Source organism: Sinohyriopsis cumingii, chromosome 11, assembly GCF_028554795.1.
Source record: "Sinohyriopsis cumingii isolate HCF-2022 chromosome 11, ASM2855479v2, whole genome shotgun sequence".
In the NCBI taxonomy this organism is placed as follows: Eukaryota; Metazoa; Mollusca; class Bivalvia; order Unionida; family Unionidae; genus Sinohyriopsis; species Sinohyriopsis cumingii.
The window spans coordinates 38,782,144-38,797,011 of NC_142971.1; the positions used below are offsets into that span (position 1 = coordinate 38,782,144).

Sequence of the window (14,868 nt, forward strand, 5' to 3'; positions counted from 1 at the left end):
CACGTGGACCATGGGAAAAGGGTGCTTTAGAGTCGCAGAAAACCTAGCAAATCGCACATTTTCATATTTGCAAATTAAGGCTTTCAGACAATTGTATCAAAAATTGGATGGATCATCTTGATAGCAGTTGTCGATGTAAATATTGAAAATTTCGGATCAAAAACGTTATGCAAACAAATGAATGCGAGGAAATTGCCACACAGGTAGCCACGGGTGATAAGGGATAGTGGTAGATTAACTCCCCTGGCTTGCAACACTGAGTCTGGTCCTTTGGTCATCGAACTAGTGGCGTATCTATCCCACCATGTCATCCTGTAGAAGGCTTTAGAATATATTTTGAACTATTGGATATAATCGCATCCTTTGGATTTATTGAAACAAAGAACCTAACAAACTGTGAAAACGCAAGCTTCAAGCTTCTGATCTCTCCCACATGGCTTACTAACTGGGAACAAACTCACAAGATGCACAAGTGGGCCTGATGTCGCACAGCTAGCTTGCGTACCTTAGCAGTTAAATATTGAAGGTGATGTAGTGTTGTAATTATACGTTACTGCATTTTTATGGGAAAATATGAACTAGTTTTGGGATGGAATACTGCACGACCTTGGGAGTTCAGTATATCATTCCGACAAAACGTGTTCATATTTTCCCATACAAATACAGTAATCTTTTTATTATATGCTCATTTTGTAAAATTCTACCTAAGGTTTAATTATATAAACAAAATACACTACAAGAAACAACGTAAATGAATGTATGCCGCATTCCAAACTAAATACACAAGCGCATATTCATCATTACACAATTCAACATTATTGCTGCGCACATAACTCCGCCCAGATAAATTTGAACTTAGTCGCGAGCTCGGCATAACTTTCGAAAGAAAATGGCGTTCTAATTAAAACTTAAATTTGCCGTCATATTGTGAATGAATGTGCTGCAACTTTTCCATTTTATCTGGAAAGAATATATTTTGGTATTTTGTTTCGATTCGACGAAATTTCGTGATTTTTGACTGGATTCATCTGTGCAAATTGTGCATGAAATACATCGGATTGAAGCGGCGCGGGAGAAGCGTGTTTACATCTCTGCAAATGTATTTCTGTTTCTGTCATAGAATGTTTGAAATCATAATGTGGGGAAAATATGAAGTCTTTCAATTGCAATTATCAAAAAGACGCTATGGAATTCAATGCTTATTTCATTTTGAGTGCAGTAATGAGGATGCAATTGCACTTATCATCATCTAAACTACAGCACAATTTCGAAATGTGTAATCCAGATTGAAAACCTATGACATGGCTCATGTAATTCGGATTTGTAGAATTAACAAAATACATTTTGAGGAAATTCAGGATGTAAAACTGTAAGTATATTTCATTTTGCCGTTCTTATCACCAGCTAAAGAAGAGACTATATGACTGTCACTTGTATGTTATTTGCAAGGACATTATCTTGCGTCTATTATATAATGTAGCTAACCTAAATCCGTAACATTGTATCAGCGCGGATTGTGCCAACGCAGGTGGTATGTGGCAGTCCACGAAACATCTGTTTTAGTTCATTCAGAAACACATTTAAATAACCACAACGTAAAGAGCCCCTTACGCGAGTGTACATGATTTGTGTACAAATCAAAAGTGCTGGCGTCTGCGTCCATTGTTTGTTTAGAATAGAAAGTAGTTCTTTTATGCACGTGAATGCTACATGTGTATTGTCACGCGAGTTCAGTATCGGTTAATACTGAACGAATCTGACAATGTAAAGTTAACGGGGGAAAAATGAGCATATATTAAACTTACATCCTATAAAAATTATCTGCCCAAAGATATATCTTGTCGATTTTATAATTTATATTTTCAAAGAAATAAGCATAATTGATTTACATTGTCTCTTGCTCATACTCGAATTCATCTGAGATCTTGATGATATTTATAGGTTACTGCATTTGTATGGGAATATATGAACGAGTTTTTCGGATGGAAATACTGCATGACCTTGGGAGTGCAGTATATCCATCCGGCAAAACGAATTCATATTTTCCCAAACAAATGCAGTAACCTTTTAATTATATGCTTATGTTCTTATTCTACCTAAGGCTTAATTATATAAACAAAAATACACTACAAGAACCAAAGTAACTACGCAACAACAACATTATTAATGCACACATAACTCCGCCGAGATAAATTTGAACTTAGTCTCGCGCTAGACATGACTTTCGAAAGTAAATGGCGTATTGGTCTAACTCAAATTGAAATCTGGAGTCATATTGTAAATGAATGCGCATTGCAACAACTTTTCCATTTGATCTGGAATGAATAGATTTTTGTATTTTTGTCAATGCTACGAAATTTCGTGATTATGGACTGGATTTATCTGTGCCAATTTTACATGAAGTACATCGGTTTTCAGCAGCGTGTTGACATCTGCAAGTGTGTGTCTGTTCTGTCATTGAATGTTTGAAATATAATGTGGGAAAAATATGAAGTCTTTCAATTGCAATTATCAAAAAGACGCGGTGGAATATAATGTTTGTTTCATTTTGAGTGCAGTAAGAAGGATGTAATTGCACTTGGAATATAGTCGAAATTACAGTACAATTTCAAAATGTGTAAGCAAACTTGAGAACCCATTACATGGCTCGCGTAATTTGGATTAGCAGAACTAAGAAAGTACATTTTGAGGAAATTCAGGATGTAAAAATGTAAGTATATGTTTGCCATTCTTATTGCCAGCTAAAGAAGACAGTTTATGCCTTGTCATTTGCATTTTATTTGTAAGGACCCTGTCTGGCGTCTATAGCTAGCCTAAATCCGAAACATTGTATTCAAAAAGTTAACGCGGAATATGGCAAAGCAGCTGGCATGTGGCAGTCCACGAAACATCTGCTTTAATTCATACAGAAACAAATTTAATGAACCAAAACGTAAAGTGCCTATTATGTCAGTGTACGTGATTTATTTACAAAGTAATTCCTAATACACTATTGGACACACGTGAAGTGAGCGAGAGTGCAATATCGTAAAATACTGAACGATTCTGACAATGTAAAGTTAACGGAGAAAACAAAGAGCATATAAATTATAATAAATAAATCTATTCACTAAGTATTATCCAAACTGACCGAGAGATATAATCTCTAGATTCATGGAGGTAACAAGGTCAACCAGTCATATTGTTGCTAGAGTGTTTATAAACTTAGCCAGTCTGATGCAAGATCACGTCTTTAATATGTTTTGATCTCGTACAAAATTTATATCAACCAAGATATTAATGATATAACCAAGATATTAATGATATTGATTAAGCCTACTTACCAAGTCTAATCAAAATCATATCAAAGATACAGTCTATATAGTATAATAAAAACCTCAGCCAATCAGACTCAAAATACGATTTAAAAATCTGATCTGAGAATCCTTTCACGACTGGTAAGAGTCTCAGACAATCAGATGCAAGAACACATCGTTATGTACATAGATCTCGCTCTTGATGATATAAGCCAATTGATCAAATTTGATAAGAAATCTGGACAGATATGAAGTTGATAAACTGCTGAAAGGTTCAAACAATCTGTGGCGTTCTGTCGTATTGGGGTGGGGTTCTCCCAATATAATTTAATTAAATTAAATTGAAAGTTCCACCCTGGCTCGTTAGGTTAGAAAGTTAAATTAGTGATGATGTAGATTTACAGCTCTGAGCCCCTAGTCAGCAATGCCGACGGTTAAATTATAGAGAACACGAAGATGAAATTCAATCAATAACAATTTAATAAATGTGATAATTTAAAAACGATAACTTCCAATCACTCGTCTTTCCCTCGACCAAGTGACAGCCTAATTCATCTCGTGATTTACAGTGTGAGTTCGATTTTCCCCCTGTCCTTGCATCTACTCATCTATTTCTTCCCGCTGAGTCTTCCTTCTTTCCGTTCCTCTAACTCCTTCTTTGTCTCTGTTTCCTCTCTACTATCTCCTCCTCCAACTTCGCTCCAGACTTCACTTCACCTTTCTTCTCTCCTTTCTTCTCCTTTCCTCCGTCTCTCTATCCGAGACTACGGGACCAAACTTTAACTGATCTGTCCCTCAAAGCTTCCTTTTGAAGCTTTCTGTACTTAGAATTTCCCGCTCTAAGATTTTCCCGCCAATAACGAATGGCTATTCGGAGTTACGCTAACCTATTCTCTGGGTAATTTCTCTCAGCGAATTAACTTTTGCCGGAAAACGCAGGGATATCATTCTACCCAAATCAAGGTCTCCCCCCATCTCGATTCTGATTGGGTGGCGCTGTGCCCCTGTCCAATCGTCTTAGCGGCCAGTTCAACCTGTCTGTCGGTTTGCAGGGGAAAGAAGTTATTACACTCCCACTTCTTCATGCAATTTCTTTTGATCTTGGAAACATTTCGACACCTATGTGATAACTGACTATCGGGCGCCTCGCAACTCCGATGTCCGGTTCTTCTATTCTAGCCACAACAATCTTACGTAACGGATTAGTGCTAGCCTTCGGCAATGTTCGACATCAAACAATGACCCGTCAGAATTACCTTGATTATACATGTTTCAAATTGGCTACTCTGGGTCGGGGTAAACATGACACAATCAGGCGCAATATGAACTCATTTTTATGCGTGGATATTGATCCTAGCCGTACTCATCCGAAAACTTGACGAGTTTAGTCTGTTTAGAATGTTTGTTCAATGACAGGTGAGAAATAGTCTTATAAGTGGTAACGAACTCAACCAATCACATGGAAGATCATGTCCTCTTGATCATATAAGCTTATAATTCAAGTAAGATCAAAATCAAATCAGTAATATGGCGTCCTGAGCAATAAGAAACTCAGCTAATCAGATGCATTATTACCTCAATATTATGCGCCAGTGTCGCTCATATTCCAAACTTACTTAACCCTTGATGATATAAGCCCATATTCCAAGTTTGATCAAAAATGAATGTAAACGATAGCTTTCAAAGTGCTAACAATCACAGTAAGCCAATCAAATGCAAGATCTTATAATTAATATTCATGTTGATGGTTGATTATCTAATTGCAATATCTTGGTGATCTAAGATTACATTATAAGTTTGATCAAATTCGAATCCGAAATATGACTTCCAGTGTTATAAAAAGCTCAGCTTACGCTTCCACACACGTTTTGTCGTCTGCTTGATGTTCAATCTTCTTAGCAGAAGACCATTTTTAAAAAATATATATTTTTTAAAATTTTTTTTAAAAATTGTTCATGGTGGAGTAAGCCCATATTCCAAGTTTTATCATAAATGGATCCTAAATATGATCTCCAGAGTGGTAATAAGTGATTGTTGTAGGATGGACGACAGATGACGTAGGACCGAAGAAGGGCCATAACATGAACTCATTTAACACTAAGACCACGTGAGTAAAGAACTGAGCGATCTCATTTGATAAGAATCAGCTTTATTTATACATCGATTAAGCGTGCTGCTTTGACTGTTATGTCGAGTTACTCTAAAAGCCGTGGGGTCTTTACGTTTTTATTTTTTATTTTTGATTAAGGGACCGGACTCAACGTAAAAAATGGAAATATATAGCTGTGTTTAACTGGATTAAGTCAATGGCAATCTCGATAATTTCTGTCTTTTATGATGATCGTATTATCATATCGAGAGTATCGTTTTGGTTTGAGATTAGAAAGTACTGTTACAAATAGCTTATATGGATTTCATCTAATAACAATTCAAAAGAATTAAGAACGCTTGTTCGTACGTTTATAGAGATAAGTTATATGACAAGAAAGACAAACCAAACTTGCAATATACTGTGATTTAGGTAGGATTATAATTTCCTTTCGTATACTGATACTTTAGTGATAATAGCAACACAAATACAATTTGCACAACTAATAATAATCATGCAACCACACAACTCTCTATGTCCCCAACTGGTGGTAGTTCCAAGAGATTAAAACTGTAACCTACACTTTATCCTTTTATCATAAAATGCCATTTGCACCAATCAAACGTCAACCGAAAATCAGTAGCTAAGCGTGGATACGAAGATATTGTTTTATCTATTTTCACTAAATACACAGAAAGTAGAGCAAAGAGGACACGTATCGGTTGAAACAGATATGTAAACTGTTTCACCTTTGACTTCTACCCTCGAGACGCGGTGGTAAAGTGGTTAAGGCGTTAAAGTCGTGACCAGAAAACTACTTGTCTAATTCCCACCCTTGTATCAGACTGGGTCTGATATGTCGCAAAAAGGTACCGCCACCACCACAGCAAAATATAACTTCTACCATAGCCCATTTGAGACCGGGGAAAGTGAATATGTAAAGCGTTTTTCGTAATACCTTTTCTCTTCTCATACAATTTGAAAAGAAATAAATTTTCTCGTCCCATTCCATCCTCAACCCAACCATTTCCCATTCTGAGTAATGAAAGGGGTAGGGAGGGGATACAAATGCAACCTAGGATGTAAGGAATTTTAATACTTGAAATGAAAATATGCCAACATTTTAGTATGGTCTTACTTTTCAATAGTTTCTTGGGATTTTTCCTTAAATCTTTTCCAAAGCCACGTAGACGTGAATTGTTGGTTACAGTTAAAGATCTGCAGCTTTTTTCTAAAGCGCCCTTCTAAACATGTTCTTGTTCTCTTTGGAAAGAAAATCCAAAATATATAGCACTGACATAAAATCTGTCTAACAAAATACGGGATAATACAATGCTGCTCTTAATGATGATAATGAGTCTGAATTGTGTGGCCATTCAACATTATACCAATATGTCTGATGCACATTGTACTCTGAGATCATGTATAATGACGCTATTTGCTCTAGACTCTGTCCACACTCATGTTCATAAAGAAATCGTTCATTATTGAACTAAAATGAGATTGTGCATGCTTACTAACTCAACTTAAAATAGGCTAAATACACCACTTGAGTTAAATCTTAATACTGATTTATGTCTCATGAGTTAGTAATACATATTACTATCTTTACAATGTACTGACATTTATAACCTTTTCTCTATACATAATATATGAAACATAATTAATAGCCACCCTATTCGTTTTCCCTATCCCATTCTAGCCCCAACCCAACCATTTCTCTTTCTGAGTAATGAAGTAATTAATATTTGACTTGAAAATATGAAAATGTTTAATATGATCTTACTGTTCAATATTTTCTTGGAAGTTTTCCTGATATCTGAGGCCATTTAGACTATACTATACTATACTATACTATACTATACTATACTATACTATACTATACTATACTATAATATACTATACTATACTATGATGTGCTGTGCTGTACTCTGTTGCGCCGCACCGCACCACGCCAATCCACGTCACGAAACGCGAAGGCATTCTTTCGCAGCGTTGTACCGTAAGCATGGATTGATTCCCTTCCCCAATTGTATATAAAGTCAAACTGACAGATATACATATGGCTAAATGATACACCTATGAATATTTTTATCATGGGTGTCATGGAATTGTCTGTACTTAGTGTCAATGCATTTGATATCAACGAAAATATACTGCGGTTTCCTTGTCGCGTACAGCTTGAGCTGAGGGTGGTTTATGTTCAGCCGTGTTTTTTTTTTTCTTCTTTTCGAAATGCTCAATTTGGGTTACCCAGTGCTGCACTTGCAAAGTGCATGCAGTGAGAAATCTGGGTCTTTCTTTTCGAAGATTTGATTACGCCCAGGTATTTACAGCTCCTAGTTCTCTCTGTAAAGTACCATGTATATTTAATTTATCTTGTGTACTCTCGTTTTGTCCGTGATTGAGAGTGTACCTGAGTTTTATCATTTTTAAAAATTGTTTCCAGACATTTCTTTTGAAGCTCTATCCTTATTTGCAAAGTATTATATTCTAGAGCAGAACGTTTTGCCCATATCCTGGTAATTTTATTGTGTCCTAGGTTTTTGTACACGGTAGAGATGAACATTTTTTATGCTTCTCGTTTAATTTCAGTTTGTATAATTCTTTACTGTTGTGTTCAGGTATAATTTAAGAGGAATCATTTTAAAATTGTTAATTGAAATTACAAAGTACTCGCTGACCTTTGGACAAAATCACTATTTTGGGAGTATTGTGAATTTAGTTAAAGACATACTGATTATATCATGGTCATACATCGAACCATTTGGTACACAAGCTCATTCAAGACTATTGGTACATCAGCACATTCAATAATATAATTCATTCGAAAGACTCAATACTTTTGGACTTGTGAGATAACATGTACGATTATTTGGAATTTCATTCACAATACTGCATGTTCATCTCAAATTTTAACTTTGTAACTTAAAGAAATATATATATATATATATATATATATATATATATATATATATATATATATATATATATATATATATATATATATATATATATATTTGCTGATTTGAATAAACCTGCTGGCTTCGCTATCTTCTGTTACTCAGTTTAAGACCATATATACGTAACAAAAGTGGGGGGGGGGCTCGTCCGAGATCTGAATTTTCTCAAAACATTTAAGATATATAAAAATTTCTCTTTAAAGTTTATATTGAGTTAAGTTCTAAATTTTCGTTGTCCCTGGTAATTGTTTTAATTTCACATGTTGGATTCGCTACTTCATGTTACTTAGTTTAAGACTATAGAGTCCTAACAGCAATGCGGAGGGCTCGTTCTCGATCTGAATTTTCTCAAAACATTTAAGATATATATCAAAACATTCTCTCTAAATTTTAAATTGACTTTATTTCTGAATTTCCGTTGTCCATGGTAAAGATTTTAATTTCACACATTTGAGAAATCTTCAGTGCAAACAGCAAACTTTTGCAATGTCATCTGAAGTGGGGAACTTTCCTTTAAATCTTTCCCAGGAAGTGTTAAAGTCTTTGACAAAGGACGAGTTGCTTGAGCTTGCCAGACATTATGAACTTTCTGAGCGAAGGCTTCTTTAAAAAACAGGAGATACAGAATATTTTAAATCAGTATTTGGTTTGAAATGAGGTTTGGGATTCTAGTGTTTTGCAGATTGATTAGTAAGTCTGCATCTAGTTTTATTTGGAAATTAAGAAATTACATTTTTTCAAAACCCATATGGAACAGAAATTAAGTTTCAGCTTCAAAAGTTCATTATGAAAATGCAATTTCAGTAATACTTAAAGGAAAATGGGAATTCAGTAAGACGTAGAGGGACAATAAAAATACAGAGAGAAAATGAAGAGAGATCAATTAAAAGGCTGAGGGAAAATTAAGAATGATAATCACAAATTCAGATAGAGGAAAAGAATAGCTAGATGTAGATGCAGAGAGAGAGAGAGAGAGAGAGAGAGAGAGAGAGAGAGAGAGAGAGAGAGATGCAATATAAATTAAAGGAATTAGAACCAGCAATGTCCCGCCCTTTAACAGACATGCTCAGGTTTTGTTGTTATCAGAAATATCTAGTTAGTACCCCATTCAGGATAAAGTTAATAAAAAAATTACTTTGATAAAATTGCTGAAACTTGAAAAGGCCAAAAAGGCATTGGACTTTTTTTTATAAAAAGTGTACTTATTGGTAGAATGAGTGATATCTACATTTCACTGTCAGTACAAGAGTGATATCTACATTTCACTGTCAGTACAAGAGTGATATCTACATTTCACTGTCAGTACAAGAGTGATATCTACATTTCACTGTCAGTACAAGAGAATGCTGATTATGATATAATTCAGGATTGTATCTTTAAAAAGTATGAGTCGATACCTGGTGCATACAGACAGAATTTGGAATTGTAGAAAAGAAACTAAATATACATATGGCGAATTTGTAAGGGAAAAATAACAAGTATTTAATAGGTGGTACTCAGCCACGATAACAATACACAGCCAAGAAGGTTGATAAAGATTACGATAACAATACACAGCCAAGAAGGCTGATAAAGATTACGAAAACAATACACAGCGAAGAAGGTTGATAAAGATTACGATAACTTCAGACAGCTCATACTAATTGGAGAGTTCACGAATTCTATCCATAGTAGTGTCAAAACCTATCTTGATGAGAAAAAGGTGGAGGCCATGAAAGATGCTGCTCGTACAGCTGATAATTATGGCACCATGTTCATTTAGGACAAAATAAGCATAGAAAGTCTTTCAGTGAAAACCTTATGTTGGTACAACGATAACAAAATTGTCAAGATAGCAGCTATTGGATGTCATATTGGCGCCATGTTCATTTAGGACACAATAAACATAGAAAGACTTTCAGTGAAAACCTTATGTTGGTACAACGATAACAAGATTTGCAAGATGTCCGCTATTGGATATCAGATTGGCGACATGTTCATTTAAGACGGACTGGACGTCGTTAGAAATCGCTTAGTGAAAACTTCACGTCAATATGACTTTCTGTTCAGTAGGCGTTGAGATAACACTATATTCAAGATGGCTGCCGTGGTGGCAATAGTAGATCTCATTTCGGCGCCATTTTTGTACATTCATTTTTGTACATTCATTTTTGTACATTCATTTTCATTTAAATCCAGCTAGACCATGAAATGAATACGTATGTAAAGTTTCATGGCAACCCACAACGTAGTTCATGAGGAGTAGAGTTAACAAACTTGTGAAAACTGACCGACGGACTAACAAAAGACCATCCAAAAGCGCTTCTAGGGGTATGACCAGCAAAATTAAACTTTAACAACGTTACAATTATCTATAAGTGTATAACGCGAAAGATAAAGGAAAAAATAGCAAAGTCTTCAAAATATATGGACAAAATAGTTATATAAACTACGTCCTTTTACAAAGTCCAAGACTTTTGTATGGTGCTACATGCTTTTATCGATTTGACATAAATACAAATAAAAATATGATGGCAGTCTTGCAAGGGACGCACCCTGGCTGAGGTCTACCCGTTATAAACTATGCGAAAGCGCGTGTCATATATTTGAGAAATACAATACCACCTCATATGTTGGGACTAATTACATCTGGGTCTAAATTCGTATAAAAATCCGAGGTTGTATGTATGCAAGTTTCGAATGGAAAGTTCTTCCATCTTTACATTCCATGCTACGTGTTGCAATACATACATATATATATATATATATATATATATATATATATATATATATATATATATATATATATATATATATATATATTACGCCTACTATACCAATGATTTTTATAGGCATATCAAATACAGTTTAAGGACTGATTTCAGGTTGTATTTGTAAATCTATTAGAGCCCCACCCCCATTCTAAGTGACCCGTTCGCCACCACGCCTTAATCCGGCCTTGATACTGTTTATAATAAGTAAATCCTGATCCTGGATGCGATGGTTAACTCTCTCTCTCTCTCTCTCTCTCTCTCTCTCTCTCTCTCTCTCTATATATATATATATATATATATATATATATATATATATATATATATATATATATATATATATATATATATTAAGATTTTAGAAACAATAATAGAGAGAAAGGATCATACAGATGTTGGTGCCACAATTATTGTCAGCATCTGCGGTTCTTACCTTATTGATTAATTTCCCTGTACAGTTCAATAATTAGTTGCATATCGCAAACATATGGTGAATAAACTTACATTTGAGATACAAAATCGTTCCGAAATTTTAAGTCTTCAGATAATTTTATAATTAGATCTTCAACTGGACATACTTTTAATAGTGTTTCTCGATAAATTAATGTAATTTGTTTGTTTAATTGATTATGTATTTAACAGATTCATTTTTTGTGTTTGTTAATTTATTAATTGACGTAACTTCTAATGCGACATTTGTACACAAAAGTTTATAGTAAACGTGAAAGAAAATGAAGGAATGGAAATTACCTTTCCTGTCCGGCATGATTAACAGAGCAAGAAGCGTTAATAATTTTATTTCTTTTGTAAACAATTGAAATTGCAATCGGTTATTAATTCAAAATTTTGAATTACAATATTGATACTAGAGGAAAAGAAAAGCCATCCTATGTATTACTGTCGTGTGAAAAGAAGAAGAAAACAAAAGCTAATCAAATGATAAGGAAAACAATCAAATTTAATGAAACTTTAGCGTATCCTATTCACCCAGTTTTGTTTCACAGCGATGTTTGGTAAACTGTAAAAAAAACCTTGTGCAAATAAATGATATTTACAGTGAATGTGTACGAATAAGGTTTCTACAGTACCAAGCGCTATGTGTATTACAATCCTAACGACCAAATATCATGTGACACGAACAAGACCGCGGTTTTGCAAACCGTTTTGGAAAGGTCTACGAATGACGCCACACTTCAGCAATGGGACTGATGTACCGAAGCTTGTTTATAGAATGTTTGTTTTGTTTTTCCAAATTAGATGCCGAATAATATTACACTTCAAGTAAGTATATTGCCAGTTTGATTAAAAAATGACTGACCAAACGGCAACGTTTATTGTTTTTGTTGCCCCAGATTTCGCAAGCAGATTCTATTTCTGTAAGACCAAGACTATTAACAGATTGTCAAATTTAAGGCTTTGCTTTTCAGTGCAGATGGGTTACAGACAGAAAACCACTGATCGTAAATGCAACCACCGTCATGGTCACCTTTATGAATGCGAACGCAGATAAAACGAACGATGTATGGTCTTGAGAAAGTGAGGAAACATCAAGATCTCACCCATTCCTGCATGAAGTATTGAACCTGTTATTTAGTGGGCTGAAAGCGATTACTTTGCCATCACACTAATGGAATTCCAAAAGAAAATAAGTGAAGGTTTCAGAGATACTCACCGATTCCTATGCCGACAATCAGACGGCCGACGAGAAGCACTATTATCTCATTAGCTACTGCCATAACTATCGCACCAGCGGTGAAGACAAAGCTTGCCAACATTATAACTTTTTTCCTTCCCAGCAAATCTGTCAAGTACCCTGCAAGAAGGGAAAACACTGCAGCGGCCCCTATGGTAGCACTCACAATGGCTTCTTTCCAGATGGTGTCCAGGTTCCAGGCTTCCCCAATGAGCAGAAGGGAGCCAGAAATGATTCCCGTATCATAGCCGAATAACAGTCCACCAATTGTAGCAAAACAGGTAAGATAATAAACATAGAACGAGGAACCTTTTTCCTCTTCCACCATTTCACCATCGTACTTGGTGGAGCCATTTTGATCAGCTTTCTCCCCCATTGCTGTCTCAGTCAGTCCAGAATACTGCGAGTTGTTGATCGATCAGGACACGGTGATCTGTATACCGAGCAATCTGGTGAGGACTGACTACGAAGCGACTGGCTGCACTTTGGTTAAGCAAAAAGGCTCCAATCCAAAGTATAGCTTTAATATAGGACAAGAAGTTGTGATATGTCCTAAGATCTTCTGGTATGGAGTTTTCCTATAAAGAACCTGTTCGCTCAATATCACTGTCATGTCATCATGCAATATTTATCCATATAAATACGTACAACGAGTTAATACATTTCAGTTTTGATTTTGGTTATAGATCAAATTATAATTATTTTCCATTGGATTACTCTGCTTTAATGTACATATTTGACTATCTCATATTGAACAAATATATGGGAGCCAGGGACCCGCTCAGCCTACTTGGTAATCGCGGCTCCTGGCAGTGTAAGGTACCTAGGTGTATAGTCTGAAGTGAAATAAGCTCTTGGAAACTCTGTCATGCAATAATGTTTCTGATAACATATATATATATATATATATATATATATATATATATATATATATATATATATATATATATATATATATATATATATATATATATCATATGATCATATGGCGAATAACAATCCTTTCAGGTGCACTTGATCCAGCAAGGGATCACGTGTGTCAGGGATTGATTAAGATAAATACAATAAACCGACAACGAACAGTGCGAACCTAGTATCTGGCTAGCCTGAGCGCTTTCGACTCTTTAATGAGTAATTTTCAAAGGCAAATTCAAAACATAGACAAAACAAACAAATAAAACAGAACAACGGTTATGTTTGCGAAACTTTTTCATGGCTGTTTCTACAGGAATTCAACCTTTTAACTCTATTATGTGTCAACTAGTTTATTTCAGCTTGTTGCTGATAATGGAAAATATTTGTATTGATCTAGAAATTGATGAGCCATAACGACATCTGTTATTTTATGTATATTTATGTAAGCGCAGATTATATCCAGGATATTTCATTGTTATAGTAGTCAAAGGTATTAAGCAAATTTAGAGAATTACTTAAAAGAAAATGTGTCGGCTGCAAATATAATTTTATTTATTTATAATCTACCGTCCACGTCCCTCATTCGACCAACTGCGCCATCCAGTTTAATCATCTTTTTAGAGAGAATAACAATAATTCATACCTAACCGCCGGTGACGGGGGTGGGAGAGTAGCAGCGAGATTGCCCTAGGGGAACCGACTTACACGTGCATAAAAGTGCATGTCGAACACAAACTATCTGTACAAGTCCAGGTGTTCCAACGAAAAGTAAGAAATCCGGTACAAGTGAAGAAAGTCTTTTGGGGAAATCTGCAGACCTGCTTCAACGTTTTGGTCTCGGCCTATAAACGACAAGAGCTTGTGATATCCTCGTACAACATAAGTATTTCTGAAGTCGAGAAAATTACTTTGGATGATTCCAGATGAACATTTATAAGCAAATAAATCTTAGACACTCATAATCTGTCAAATGTCATTTTGTTACTCTACAATCCGCCACGCTCCGCTCTCGAGTAATCTCTTGAAATGCTATAAGCACGTGTCTTGGTGCGCTGACGACATCTTCAGTACTTTTTTTTTTTTTTGCCGTAAAAACTGCTGAACGCTGGCTTCTGTCGAGGGTGTAGAAAGCATGTGAAATGACAGCGGTGATGTCCCTCCA

At 35.3% G+C, this 14,868-nt stretch overlaps 1 protein-coding gene across 1 annotated transcript in view; it reads right to left on the reverse strand.

The window, feature by feature from the left end:
• LOC149787952 (proton myo-inositol cotransporter-like) overlaps positions 1-13,295 on the reverse strand; it is a 55,899-nt gene extending 42,604 nt beyond the window's left edge. Inside the window, exon 1 of the mRNA XM_089974216.1 lies at positions 12,771-13,295. Coding sequence (XP_089830342.1) covers positions 12,771-13,167 — 397 coding nt within the window. The 5' untranslated portion in view covers positions 13,168-13,295. The remainder of the gene's footprint in view (positions 1-12,770) is intronic.
• Between the last annotated feature and the right edge of the window lie 1,573 nt (positions 13,296-14,868).